We start from the raw sequence: 14,869 nt of genomic DNA on the forward strand, positions 1-14,869 counted from the left end.
ATGTTTAAATCATTAACAAATTATTCTTAGTTAAACAATTATGTTTAAGTAACATAAAATTGTATATTTCCATAACATATCTCCATGTTATCATGTTTGCCATTATGACAATTCAACCTAGATTGATTCTAGATCATATTTTGCAAAATGAATAATTAGTGACTCATTAATTAATAAAGACACAATTTTTTGTTTTGATACTTTGAGTTCTGAGGTGCATGTGCAGAACGTGCAGGTTTGTTATTGGTATACACGTGCCTTGGTGGTTTGCTGCACCCATCAACCTGTCATCTACATTAGGTATTTCTCCTAATGCTATCCCTCCCCTAGCTCCCCATCCCCCAGCAGGCCCCAGCATGTGATGTTCCCCACCCTGTGTCCATGTGTTCCATTGTTCATCTCCCACTTATGAGTGAGAGCATATGGTATTTGGTTTTCCGTTCTTGTGTTAGTTTGCTGAGAATCATGGTTTCCAGTTTCATCCATGTCCCGGTAAAGGACATGAACTCATCCTTTTTTATGGCTGAATAGTATTCCATGGTGTATATGTGCCACATTTTCTTTATCCAGTCTATCATTGATGGTCATTTGGGTTGGTTCCAAGTCTTTTCTATTGTGAACAGTGCCGCAATAAACATACGTGTGCATGTATCTTTATAGTAGAATGATTTACAATCCTTTGGGTATATACCCAGTAATGGGATGGCTAGGTCAAATGGTGTTTCTAGTTCTAGATCCTTGAGGAATTGCCACACTGTCTTCCACAATGGTTGAACGAATTTACACTCCCACCAACAGTGTAAAAGCGTTCCTATTTCTCCACATGCTTTCCAGCATCTGTTGTTTCCTGACTTTTTAATGATTGCTATTGTAACTGGCGTGAGATGGTATCTCATTGTGATTTTGATTTGCATTTCTCTAAAGGCCAGTGATAATGAGCTTGTCTTCACATGTTTTTTGGCTGCATAAATATCTTCTTTTGAGAAGATGACACAACTTTCAAAAGCAGGGTTTTAAATAACTCAATAATTTCATCTCATTCTATTGTTTTAACCCGTGCCACAGTTATTTCCAGGAGCATTTTAGTAGAATATTTTATTTAAAATATATTTAAATGCTTTATTAAGAAAACTATGAACAAGAGAACGATTAACTTTAATTTTTATAAAAGTTTAAAATATCACATGACATGCTAGACAAATCTCAATCTGGGACTGCTAATCCATGTTCCTAAAGTCACAAGAAAATGACATTCTGAAAGTAGATCATATTGAGAGCTCTAAAACACCCATAAGCCAATGAGCAACAGCTCATATTAATTTTACTCAGATAAACTCGTGGCTGACTATAAAAAAACTTGCAAATTGACTGAGGAATAACACAGCAGTCTCAACATCAAACTAAATTGCAAAATTTGACCTACATTTTGACCCAGCCAAGTCATCATTAATTAAAAGGAAATGAGTTAAAACTATCAGACTACCAAAAGTAATAAACACTTGAAGAAAAAGCTGTCTTGAAAATAAATTGTTGAGAAATAGTTCCTGTTCATTTGGCCTCTTGCAGTAACTGAAATCATTATAAACTACCTTTTCCACCAATTAAAATAGAAGTCAAAGAGAGCATGCCTCTGCTTAGCTAAACATAGAACCATAGAATGTGAAATGGACTCAGGCACTTCAGCACTAAAAGATGGCTTCAACTAATAAGTGTATTTCTCTGATTTAATGTCACATTAATGAATGAAAGAAATATTTTTTAAAAAACAAAATAATAACTCAGTTAGCTGCCTTACTCTAGAAGATATAGTATTTTGATCAGTTACATTTCTTCTGGTTCAGGAAATTCCTTAATGTTCTCAGCAAACTTTTTGAAATACGTATAGCAACATTTAAGTCTTCCCAAAAATAGAATTGTAATTTCTTGTGATGAGCCTGCTTTTCAAACCTTATGGTAGCATTCTGAATTTCTGATCTCTTTGTATAATACCATAGATGCATAAAATACAAAGTATTAAACTAATTCTTCTACTGTTTTCAGGATATGCCCTAAATGTTTTAATTAAAAACGTCAAATCCTTCTTCTAAGACTTGTCTGCCAGTGATTTTCTGCGTTTACTAAGAGTGCTCCACACACACTCACATACTAATCAGAATATGGAAGAATGTAATTGAATAAATTCTTTAAGTAACGTAAAATTGTGTATTTCCATAACACATCTCCATATTATCATGTTTGCCATTATAACAATTCAACCTAGACTGATTCTACATAATATTTCTGCAAAATAAATAGTGACTCATTAATTAACAAAGACAACTTTTAAAAGCAGGTTTTAAAATAACTCAATCATTCTATCTCATTCTGTTCTTTTAATATGTACCACAATTATTTTCAGGAGTATTTTAGTAGAATATTTTATTTAAAATATATTTAAATATTAAGAAAACTATGAACAAAAAATGATTAGTTATATAAAAGTTTAAAATATCTCCTGAAATGCTAGACAAATCTCAATCTGAGACTATTAATCCATGTTCCTAAAGTCAAAACCCTAAAGTCACAAGAAAATCACATTCTGAAAATACACAATATTCAGAGCTCTAAACACACATAAATCAATGAGCAACAGCTCATATTAATTTTACTCAGATAAGCTCGCACATAACTGTGAAAAATAGTTGAATCAATTAGATTGATTCAATTAGATTCTTAAATCGAAGAAGGATCAATTAGAAGAACCTAATTGAATTAGATTCTTCCATATTGGAAACAACAGGTCAATGTCATTATCTATACAAAGCTAAGAAAGCCGGGCGCAGTGGCTCATGCCTGTAATCCTAGCACTTTGGGAGATGGAGGCGGGTGGATCACCTGAGTCAGGAGTTTGAGACCAGCCTGGGTAACATGGTGAAGCCCCATCTCTACTAAAAATACAAAAATTAGCTGGGCGTGGTGGCAGGCACCTGTAATCCCAGCTACTCGGGAGGCTGAGGCAGGAGAATCACTTGAAACTGGAAGGCAGAGGTTGCAGTGAGCCAAGATTGCACCACTGCACTCCAGCGTGGGCAATAGAGCAAGATTCTGTCTCAAAAAAAGAGAGCAAAATGCAAACATTCTACTTAATTCAAACTCCAAATTACTCTTTTAACTCATCTTTAAAGTACTGTATTGTCTTATAATGCATAGTCAATTTCTTTCTTAAAAATCCTGTGAAGGTTTGCTTTTCATCATGTTCCAACAGTTTCCCTGACTTTTAAAATCAGTTTTTACATTGCCTTCTGCTGTTAACATTTTTTTTCTCTCAATCTTTCTAAATCATATTTGTGTTTAGTGATCATTTTACATGATGACCATTATCACATCATTTCATCTTTATGATGCTGGTGCCCGAAGCTGTTTGATTTGCATTTTGATTCTGAATCATTTTTAGAACAAAGAACCTCATTTGTCTTCCCAGATCACTCTCAGAGCTGTCTGTCCTGCATCTCATACCTCTGCCCCTGCTTGCATTCCAGTCCTTATCTGTTGAATTGCCTCCAAAGGAGTCCTCCAACTTCAGATATGATCCTCCCTAACCCATCCTTCACAGCACCAAATCTGTGTAATTTTCCTTCTTAAAATCAATCTGTATCTTCCAACTGCCTATCTACAGTGTGGAGTCTAAGTTCCTCCTGACAGCTTCAGATATTTCATAATTTATCTGAACTGTGACTACTCTCAAATCCTATCTTCCACTACTCCCTCCAGCACAGAACTATGCTACAGTCAGGCAGAAGTGTCCACAAGTTCACCAATATCACATATTTTCTCATATTGCAAAGGCTTTGACAACGATGTTTCCCCATGTTAGAACCCTTGCCAGCCTTCCTCCAGCTATGAATACATATTCCTTTTATTTCAAGAACTATTTAAAAAAAAATTCCTGCCAGGAAGGCTTTCCTTATCCGTCCTAAAGCAGAGTACCTTAATATTCAATATACATTCACATCTGTCAGAACTCTATGCCAATTGTTCATGAACATGTTTGTCTGTCCTACTAGACTGGTTTTTTTTTTGGTAGAGACACTGCATTAATAATCTTCTGTAGATACAGCTACACTTGTGAAAAGAGAAGCACAGTCAATGTAACTTCAGAGTTACTATACTTTTAAGTAAATTATGTAGTTTTTAATTGAAGTAATAATCTCTCTAAGTTCAGTTTTAGGGTGGTGAACTCCTTAAAACCTGTACAACAACATACAGGATTAACATGACTTTTCAAGGTGTCTTAGGTATGGCTGGCATATGAAAAGAATCTAATGTTTTAACAGACTCTCTCGATGTTTTTGTGTAAGCATTTATTTCAGTTTTGCAACTATGTTATTAAGGTTGGTTTAGCCTTTGGTTTCTCTGAGTTTGTATTACTTGATTCAAAAATATTTATCAAGTGGGCATTTTGTGCAAGTCCCTGAGCCAGACACAGGGAATAGCATAAATACAGTAATACCTTATTATAAAGTATTCTTGTGAGATTTGGGTCCACCAGATTTTCTAAAGGTCCTAGCCGAATGCTTGGCAAATAAATGAAAGTTGTGTTGTTTTTGTTGTTATTGTTATTAAGGGGTATGTGTAGATTTTTTTTGAAAAAGATGAATCATCATTTAGAACGAATATATATATATAATCATTCAATATGACAATATCATAATACAATGTGTAAGATAAAGCCCTGCTACTGCTACTTAGCATTACATAACACCAACAACAGTTGTCTGGGCTCCATAGTGCAATGTAAATTAGAGAAATCACAATGGTGTGCTATTTCTTGGATAAGTGAGCATTCACGTTGGATGATAACAGCCTAAAATTGCATCGGCTTAGTGCAGGACAAAACATGACTTGAGTAGATAGCAATTCTTTTTTCAAAGTAAAAGATTTAAACAGAATAATCCACCTCCACAATTTTTAGTGGTAAAAAACAAATAATAAAATATATTGATTATTTTAGAGACTAGCAGTCAACATTTAATAAACCAGCAGTGCTGTACTTTCTCCAGAGTCTATTATCTCGTTTTCATACTACTTTCTTATCTGTAAAACTGGTTCCTTAAGGGAAAGTAATACTTGGTTGACCAAGGGCTTCTTTTCTGAAATGTGCTGATCTTTTCTTTTTCCAGTTTTACTTACTTATAAAATATTTTCTTATACAGAAAATTATGTAAACTTCCAGCATTTTCTAGAAATAATAAATTTAAAAAATTTTTCATTAGAGAAAGTAATAAACTAAAAGGTGGGAAAGTGAATTATCTTCAATAAATTTTGTCATTTTTAAAACTTCTAATTTTTTTCTTCCTGAACATTTATAAATTTATTTTTAAACTTTCAGTGAACTGGAAAAATAATCTAAAAGTTAAAATGTTTGAATTTCATAGACTTTTTTCCCCCCAGAGATTTTGTATTTTACATCATCAAAGTCCGGTTTTTTAAAAGTGAAAAAAACTTTCTCAATTCAACAATGGTGCTATCAGGAGGTGTTTAATGAGTGTGTCAGATAAAAAGAGTACTTAATTGTAATACCTACTACTGAACAGTTTTAAGAGAATGGATATTCATAATAATTTAGGGGAATGGTAGAAAATTATTTACTTCAAATAATACCATTTTTTCTTATTATTATGCAGTTTGATTCCTATTGCTTGTTTTTTATTTCTTCATATAACAAAAGGTTGAATAATTTTATGGATTTTTTTTTTTTTTTTTTTTTTTTCTGACAAGGTCATCCAGGCTGGAGTGCAGTGGCATGATCTCGGCTCACTGTGACCTCCGCCTCCTGAACCCAAGCGATCTTCCCTCCTCAGCATCCCAAGTAGCTAGGACCACAGGCATGTGCCACCACACCCAGCTAATTTTTGTATTATTTTGTTAGAGATGGGGTTTTGCCATGTTGCCTAGACTGGTCTTGAACTCCTGGACTCACACAATCTGCCCACTTCAGCCTCCCAAAGTGCTGGGATTACAGGAGTGAGCCACCGCAGACCACCACAATTTTATGTTTTTGACTTCTTTCTTAAAAAAACAAAATCTGAAATTTCACATATCTCAATCATTTATTTTACCGAACTCATAGTCAAATTGCTAAGAGAAACCCACTGCCAACTTTTTAAAAAAAATCTGTTTCTTGGATTCTTTACATTCATATTTCTTAAAATAATTTTGTATTGCCTTTATAATATATTGGCTTTTTAAATTTTGGTAGATGAAGATTTAGCTTTTCTCATTCCTGTCATATGTTACAATCTTGGTTAAACTAATATTTGCAATTTATATTAACTTGCCTCTTTAATATTCATTTTTGAGAAAATTTGGTTCTTATATGGCTTTACTTAATTTTATTTTTTTCCTTAAGTTATTAATTGTTTTGTTTTACAATTTGCTCAGCTTTCCATGTATCTATCTCTAAATGTTCTCAACACTTCCAAGAGCACCTCTTTCAATACTGTTTTTCACTTGGCCAGACACATCATGACTTTTGTCAATTCTCTTCTCTCCTGCATGAGCACCCCATTCACTACCCATGTGCAGCCTAGAACTCTCCACATATTTTTGTTTTTGAAATTCGTGTTGTGGTGGAGATGTCAAAGAGAAGGAAGATTCACATTCTATGCCAGCACTATCTATAATGATCCCTGGCTTTGACCTTCCTGCCTGAGTTTTTTTTAAGGTAGTATCTATGTGTGTGGCCGATGCTCAGGTGAAGATGCAAAGTAGTATCAGCTCTGGTTTTAAGTTCCAGCCAAGTCGATGGGCACTCTGCAGCAGCTGCCCTCATATGTTGGGAAAACAAAACCACAGGCTGGCTCTTCTGCTAGTGCTTGGTCACAGTGTATACCTGTTCACCTCCCTGGAGACAAACGCCATTCGAAATTGGGTTTTCAGGATCCTGGAAGTATTGAATGAATTTCTAAACTTCACTAGTTTCTGTGGAGGGCCAATATTTTTTTATTGGGCTACTAGAAATGTCCAAAACCCCAAAATACATTGGAATCAAATTCAGAATTTTAGTAAGTGCTAATGAGCTCTTCATATTTGATATTTGATCTCCATATCTCTATATCTGATCGGATTTTCTCAGGTGTTCTTTATTTCTGCTGCATGGCTGTTGTCTTTAGATTCTCCTTTTCTCATCATGGAAGTCCTCTATTTTTTGTGTCTCTTGATTCACAAAGTATCGTGTGTGGGGTCAGGGTATGCTTGCATGTGGTTAATTCGCTATTTTGGTGGAGCATATCTTCAAGGAGCTTCCTGAGATAGGTAGCATGGAAAGTAAAAGTTTTGTTCTTAGCCTTCTCAAAAATCATTTCATTTTACTCTTACATTTGATGGATAGTTTGTGTATAGATTTTTAGTTTACAATTCCTTCCATTTGAAATTTCAAAGGCATTAATTATTATCCTTTTCCTTTTAAGCCTCTATTATTGCTGCTGAAATATTGTTTGAATTCTTATCTTTTCTTCTTTCTGGTTAATGTACATTAATTAATTACCTGGAGAAATATTTAGCATCTGCTCTACATTTCTTGTTTTCTGAATTATTATGATGCTGTCTCATGCTGCAAGTCTCTTTATTTCTTGTCTTTCTAATGTGGAGATTTATTTTCTTCAGTTTAAAGAAATGTGTTGTAGTTTGAATAATGTTTCTTTTCATCTCTCTCTTTTCTGTGGAATTACTGCTAGTTAGAATTTGAGCCTGATAGGTTAATCACTTAATTGTTTTTAACATTTTTAAGTTTTTTGTTATTGTTTTTATTGCTAATTTCTCTTCAGTGAAAAGCCATTGTCACTGACATGCCAGTTCATAATTTATTTATTTTTTTTGAGATAGTCTTGCTTTGTCACCCAGGCTAGAGTGCAGTGGCACGACCTCAGCTCACCACACCCTCTGCCTCCTGGGCTCAAGCAATCCCCCTATCTCAGCCTCCCTAGCAGCTGGAACCACAGGCATGCACTACCACGCCCAGCTAATTTTCGTATTTTTTGTAGAGACAGGGTTTACACCAAGTTGTCCAGGTTGGTCTTGAACTCCTGACTGAAGCAATCTGTTCTCCTTGGTCTCACAAAGTACTGGGACTAGAGACATGAGCCACTGTGCCTGGCTCTCCAGTTTATAATTTTTGACCATGTTTGTTCTTGTTTGTCCTTTTTTGAGCAAAATGTGGGAGATCTTTATTTAGTATAGTGATCATTTAGTGATCATACAACTTACAATATTTTAGTCTTATTTATCATTTGTTCATTGCTTTTATTTTTGGTTTCTTTTACTATATGTTATTATTATTTGTAAACAAAAATGTCTATTATTTCTTTGATGGCTTATGACTTCTTATCTTGCTTAGGAAATTGCCCCTCATATTCCACTAAGCCTGTTCAAATCTTATTTGGATTTCTTTCAAACATTTTATTATTTCATTTTTAAATTTCATTGCCTTAATTAACCTTAAAATTACTTGGTATATAGTAATGACTAGAAGTCTAATTTTCTTTTCTTACTGAAGAAAATTATGGCAGAACTATTTGATAAATAAACCAGCTTTTTCTATGGAATGAAATATCTGTTCCATTGGAATTTATAATAATCATTTACTTTAAAACCATATATGGACTGGTTAAGTTATCCATTTGTCCATTTATCTGTTTGTCTATTTTGTGTTAATTTATGTTGTTTTGAATACAGAAATTTTCAATATCTGATAAAACAAGATCTTTAATTTTGGCAAGCTACATAGCATCTGTAATGTAAATGGTGTTATTAGCTGGCTGGCTATAATCATTAAGTGTTGGATGTTTTCCTTTACAAACCACTTAAGATAGTCTTATAAATTTAAAATATTTTTTCATAAAATAGCTGTGTAACAATCAGTATCAAAATAAAAATGTTGGTAAGTACAATGGTAAGAGTCAGGTGATGTTAGATTAGCTACCTGTAGATTCTAACTCTAATAAGTTGGCTATAAAACTCTGCTTGAATGGTTTTACTGCTCTAGGTCTCTGTTTCCTTGACGGTATAAGGCGGAAATTGTTATTTCAATTATTCCATATCTATTATCTCCTACTGTCTTGTGACAAATGAACCAGCCAATGTGAAGGTATTTAGAACAAAATAAACATTATATATTTGTGATATTTATACATCTTTTGTTAATTTTCTACATCTATACTAAGAAAATATTCTTGGCTTATATTTATTCAGTGTTATTTGCTAAGTTTTAGTATTCTTATCTTGATTCAAAAGCCTCTCCCTCATAAGTAAATCAGAGCAACAACTCCCAGTGCAACATTTCAGGGACTTGTAGGTAAAGAAGACATTTAAAAAATTACTGAAAACTACTATTTCAGATATTAATCTCTGAAAGTCTAAAATATTCTAGGCTTTCATCAAGCAATTGACAATGCTTTGATGTGTGCTAAGACTAAGAAATACCCAAGATCACTTCCAGAAATTTAATTCATTTAGCTTTTCAGTGGTTGATCAATACCCTCCAGAGATGAATCTGACTTAGATTTAAGACACAATTTTTTTAAAAAAATTCAATAATAGGGTATTTTGCAGTAAATGTCATTAATTTTAAAATCTCAGTGAATAATCCAGGACTAGAAATAAGTGACACTGGATTTTAGATTCTCGTAATTTAGGAAAATGTGATAAGGTGATAAGGTCCAGGGAAGTCACCCCCAAATAGGAGGAGGCTTTCCCCTTGCACCCTTTGCTCTAGCTTCACTGAATAACTTCTCTCCTATACACCCCCAATCTTTTCTTCCATCTGTGTTGTTCCTCATGGTGTTCTTCAGTCTGAACTTGGCCTCATTCATTGCCACATGTCTAGACCTTGTTCAACTTTCAAAGCAGTCACTACTTGTAACCTCTTTCACAAAACCATGCTCCCCACCATCACTTCTACAGATGCTGCCATGCTTTTCAATGCTGAAATTCCAAAGCACATAATTTTCCCTCTGGTTTATACATTTTTATTGTAATTATTCTTTGCATCATGGTTATTAAAGCCCCTTCTCTGAATGGATACTGGCTATACACACCTGGTTCAGCAAGCATGCTTCCTGGCTGCTGATGAAATAGAACCAATCATACTAGATGGACAGTATGCTCCCTTAGATCAGCATATGTATTGAATTGATCTCTGTAGGATCCAAAGTTTTAATATGGTGTTTTGCATATAATAGATACACTCATATATAGCACTAATCAACTTTGGAAATATAAGAAAGGTAGCATAAGTATTGGGAAAAATAAGACAGCAAGGTCCCGTATTTGTGGAGTGAATATTATTGGATGCCATAATAATAGCTGTTATTATACTCTAATTGAGGATCTTCCATAATAGTTTCATATTTTCTCTTTGAGAGTAGAGCCTAGCAAATTTCTAGAATGTTTGAGGTTTATTTGTTCTGGAAACTGAATTTCCATTCTTACTGAAACTAAATTGAATTTTATGAAGATACTTAAGAAAACAAATGATTTATTAGGGTTATTTGTTCTTGAAAGGTATATAGCCAAGAAAATTAAACTTCATGGGAAGTTGTGATTGTAATACTTTTTAAAGATGATGAACACCTGGTTTAGGAGACTTAATGGATCAAGGCAGCTACTACATGGATGTTCACTGGCAAAAAATAACAGTATTAAATACATCCATCTTAACTAATAGAAGGGTCAACTAGCTTAAAGGATGTAATTAGATGTTTTTAGTGTAAATTGGAAAAACATTCATCTGTACAATTTGAAAGTCTAACTGGTTTGATTTGAATCTTAAAGAAAAGTGGTCTTGTATAGCTCTCATTGTCAACAAGCGCACAACATTTTATCAATCCTGAATAATAATCATTTCTTTGGATGGGACCAAAATGACTCTGTCTCACATATACTCCTAATTTAATAATAGCTACAACTTAAAGGATGTTAACTGTATGCCAAACACAACACTTATTTTCACTTTACATATGCTCTCAATTGTGGAAATTCAATGACTGATTAGTGGAGATAGTCTGAAAGAGTGTTACTGTTTTATACTACAACTTAAGTCAGAATCCCAGAACCCTTCATAGAGCTCACATTCTGACCCATTGAACTAATCTCATGCTGGGATTAAAATTCATAAACAACTTCTATGAATAAGGAAAAACATTGTTAGAGAAAATGACTAAGTGGAAAGTTATTGTTTTTAAATTAGAAGCAGAATAAATGGACTTGCTTAATAAGAAGAACAAGGACATGGCTATTTGACATTAAAAAACACTCAGTAACATTCTCAACAGAAATTGCAACCCCATAAAACATTACTTTTTACATTCTGAACCCTATAAAGCAAAAACAAGAATAAAAATTGTATGTGAACAAACTGTCTAAAAGCGATTACTTAAAATCTATGATATACTCTGAATTAAAGTATGCTGTCCTAAAGCAAATCTTTGTAGATGAGTATTTCTTAGAGTGGACTAAGTTGTTCATAAAGCAAAGTGCTTAAATGAATAATATAAGTACTCAAGATGAAGTAGAACATTTCAAGGATCTATAATTTCAAGAAAACTGTGCTTATCTACAGAGTCACAGTTTTTCTAATGTCCTGGTGAAGGATTGAACGGAGGAAAAATACAATAAAAAACTGTATATTTTGTCTAAAAAAATTGAATTGACTCTTGTTTGTTTTTGTTCTCCCACTAAATTGGCTGTTTATGTTCACTGACAACAAAAGGAAGTAAAGACAATTCTTTGGATCACTCAAAACAAACACAGATTATACATATATCTCAAGTACAACACAAAGTTGATTCCATATTTCTATGTGGGCAAAACAAAATCTTGCACTTTAAATTGATGTGTCCTCCTATCTGCATAGAGCAAATACATTCTTAATCATTTTCTCCTCACGCTGTTTATATATTCTAATTTAAAATTGCCTCTGAGAGTCTAATATTATTGCAGTTTTCTTCTCCATATTATTAACTCTTTTTTATATTTCTCTTAGAGTGATTCATGCCAAATTCATATAGTTATGTAGATTACAAATTTGATTATTGTCAAATGTTAACAGTAACTCAGTCAAAAACAACTTGTCCAAAAAGTTGCTACCAAAAGGGCACTTGACTATAAATAACTCACATTATATTACATATTCCATCTTGTTCCTGTCCTCAACCCCCGCCCCTCTGCTCAATGACTAATCTGAGATCAACTGTTGATCAGGGTCAGTTCGTTAAAGGGGAAACATATTGACTCATAAGTTTAAATAAAAATAAAGTAGCCTCTGATTGGCTCCTTCTTGGAAAACAAGCATGTTTTGTGTGGGACTGATATGAAAGAAGAAAGCAGTATTAGGATGAACAATTTCTGTTCATTGACAGCTGTTAACATTTATACGAAAACAATTTTATTTATAAACTTTAGGATTAAAGAAAGGTAAAATTAAGTAGCTAAAAGTATGCATGAATTGCTTCTCTATATATGTAAATTCTAGAGTAACATGAAAATCAATAGCTGCTAATTGTATAGACATTCTCTGAGCAATTCTGCGGGCAAGGCTGTCTGCTAAGTGCTGGGATAACAAGAGGAGTAAGTGCTTTCTCTGGTCTGAGAGTTGTTCAGCCTTATGTAGGAGACAAAAATAGAAATAGGTGATTTAAATCAAAGAACAATGATAAAATATGCAAATTCTCTCAACTGTGTGTGTTAAGAGCATAGAAGGAAAAGAAGGCAAAATGGGGAAGAGAGTGAATTAAGTGCAGGGCATACGTAGTTTGATGCATCCATGTAAAATATTGTGCCGGCCCTATACTTATGTGCTTTCGGATGCATTCTTCGGTCTTTTCCTTGCTTTCTTCTCAGAGTAGCTGCCCTGTACAGTTTCGCAGACCTCTCTGTCAACTGGCTTCCAACTGGATTTGATCAGGCACTGGCAGAGATGGGAGACTGGGAGGAAGAGAGAACCAGGATATTTCTCCCCATCCTTGTCTGTCTCAGGATATATTTCCGGCACTGGCTGAATTTCTTTCATGTTTCTTACCCCCAGAAAGCAGGCGTGTCCTGGTTTTGGCTCTCACTGTCCTCTAGCTTACTGGAACAATAGCTATTTTTCTGCTGCTTCACTATACCCCACTTAGTTTCTCAGCTTCTTTCACGAGTATATAATCAATTGCTAGTCATTTGTTTCCTCTATTTCAAATATTCAGAGCCATTTATAGTTTCCTGGTTGGATACAAATGCCTGACATACTGAGTCTAAATTCCAGGAGTTTGGGCTGCAGGTTTGGGACTAATCAACTTATAAGAGAGAGTTCATGAGTGTGTACAGAGATAGGGTAGGTAAAAAGATTGGTAGATTGAGGGTGGAACCCTGAGGTATTTGCAAGAGATAAAGGAAGCATAGCTTTTGAAGGAGTCCAAAGATTAATTTACAATTTGAGTAGAACAAGAAAAATGTGGCATTCACTTAAGCCCCTGAGAAAACCTAGGTATCACTTAGACCCAGCATTTGTCAGATGAGATTTCTGAAGATAGAGAAATGAGGTCACATATCTAATAAAGGCCAGAATTGAAAACCTGTTTTCAATTCTATTTCCCTAGGTAGTGTTCTTGTGATAACACACCCATAATCATGCTAATAGTGTGACATTGGTGTCATTTTCACTTGTTCTGACCTTGTTCTATGTGTGCACTTCAGTTTCCTTTTATATAACGCCAATATATGTTTTTAGTTACCTCATAGGTAATTGTAAGAATCAAATGAGACAGTGCATGAAAAGTACTTAGAATAAACTACTTAGAATAGTTAAATGTATTGAGAGAGGTTGGAATGACACATGAAGGACAATAGGGCTACTAGATTCATTTTATTTATTTTTTATTTTTTTCAGATAAAGTCTCCCTCTGTCACCCAGGCTGGAGTGCAGTGGCGAGATCTGGGCTCATTGCAAACTCTGCCTCCCAGGTTCAAGCAGTTCTCCTGCCTCAGCCTCCTGAGTAGCTGGGATTACAGGTGAGCACCACCACACCTGGCTAATTTTTGTATTTTTAGTAGGGACGGGATTTCGCCACGTTGGTCTCAAACTCCTGACCTCATGATCTGTCCACCTCGGCTTCCCAAAGTGCTGGGATTTCAGGAGTGAGTCACCACACCTAGCCAGGGATACTAGATTTTATCACACTATTATAAAAGGTAAGCTAGTCATCATAAAGCTTATAGATACTCTTTTTATATGTTTGCTGAAGTTAAGGTGTTTTCACATTTGGTAATAACTTACTATTTGTTTAATAAAACGAAATTTGAAATTAAATTTGTTTTTTCTTTAGAAGTTAGTTTAGCAGTGAATTTTTCTGTAAAATGATTTTTACACCATTAATTTCTTCTCAGCTTCATATATTTAAGAATTTCCATGGACTTAAATGAGGTTCCATGATTGAGTTTCTATTTGCATGATATTTTAAACAAAATATATATTTTTAAGTTCAAGATTTCCCTCCCACCCTCGGAAAGTCTTCTGAGTCTTTTTTGTGCCATCCTTCTCATTCTTCTTTCTCTTTTAATTTTTTAGTACCCCAAGTTCCTTCAATGTTAAACACAAATGAGAAAAATGGGAAATTGTAAAGAAAGTCATTCTCATTTAATAGATAATGATGTCTTACTACCTATTGCTTTTGCCATTAGTATGTAACATTTAAATTCATGTTAAAAGAAAAATAACTCAAACATTTATACTGTAGAATGTAGATTAGGCCAAAATCTAATATTGTAAATTTTTACTTACCTTCAGTGTCTGCTAGTCCTACTCCTACCCCTGGCTGTTTTACAGGCTCTTGTCCATTCTGTCCCATCTTCCCTC

General features: G+C 34.2%; 1 protein-coding gene across 6 annotated transcripts in view; it reads right to left on the bottom strand.

Moving 5' to 3' along the window:
• PCLO (piccolo presynaptic cytomatrix protein) overlaps positions 1-14,869 on the bottom strand; it is a 396,658-nt gene that overhangs the window by 33,070 nt on the left and 348,719 nt on the right. For all 6 annotated transcript variants that reach the window (XM_050782798.1, XM_050782796.1, XM_050782795.1 and 3 more), the window contains one exon: positions 14,795-14,868. In XM_050782798.1, coding sequence (XP_050638755.1) covers positions 14,795-14,868 — 74 coding nt within the window. The remainder of the gene's footprint in view (positions 1-14,794; position 14,869) is intronic.

Source organism: Macaca thibetana, chromosome 3 (genome assembly GCF_024542745.1).
Source record: "Macaca thibetana thibetana isolate TM-01 chromosome 3, ASM2454274v1, whole genome shotgun sequence".
Lineage (NCBI taxonomy): Eukaryota > Metazoa > Chordata > Mammalia > Primates > Cercopithecidae > Macaca > Macaca thibetana.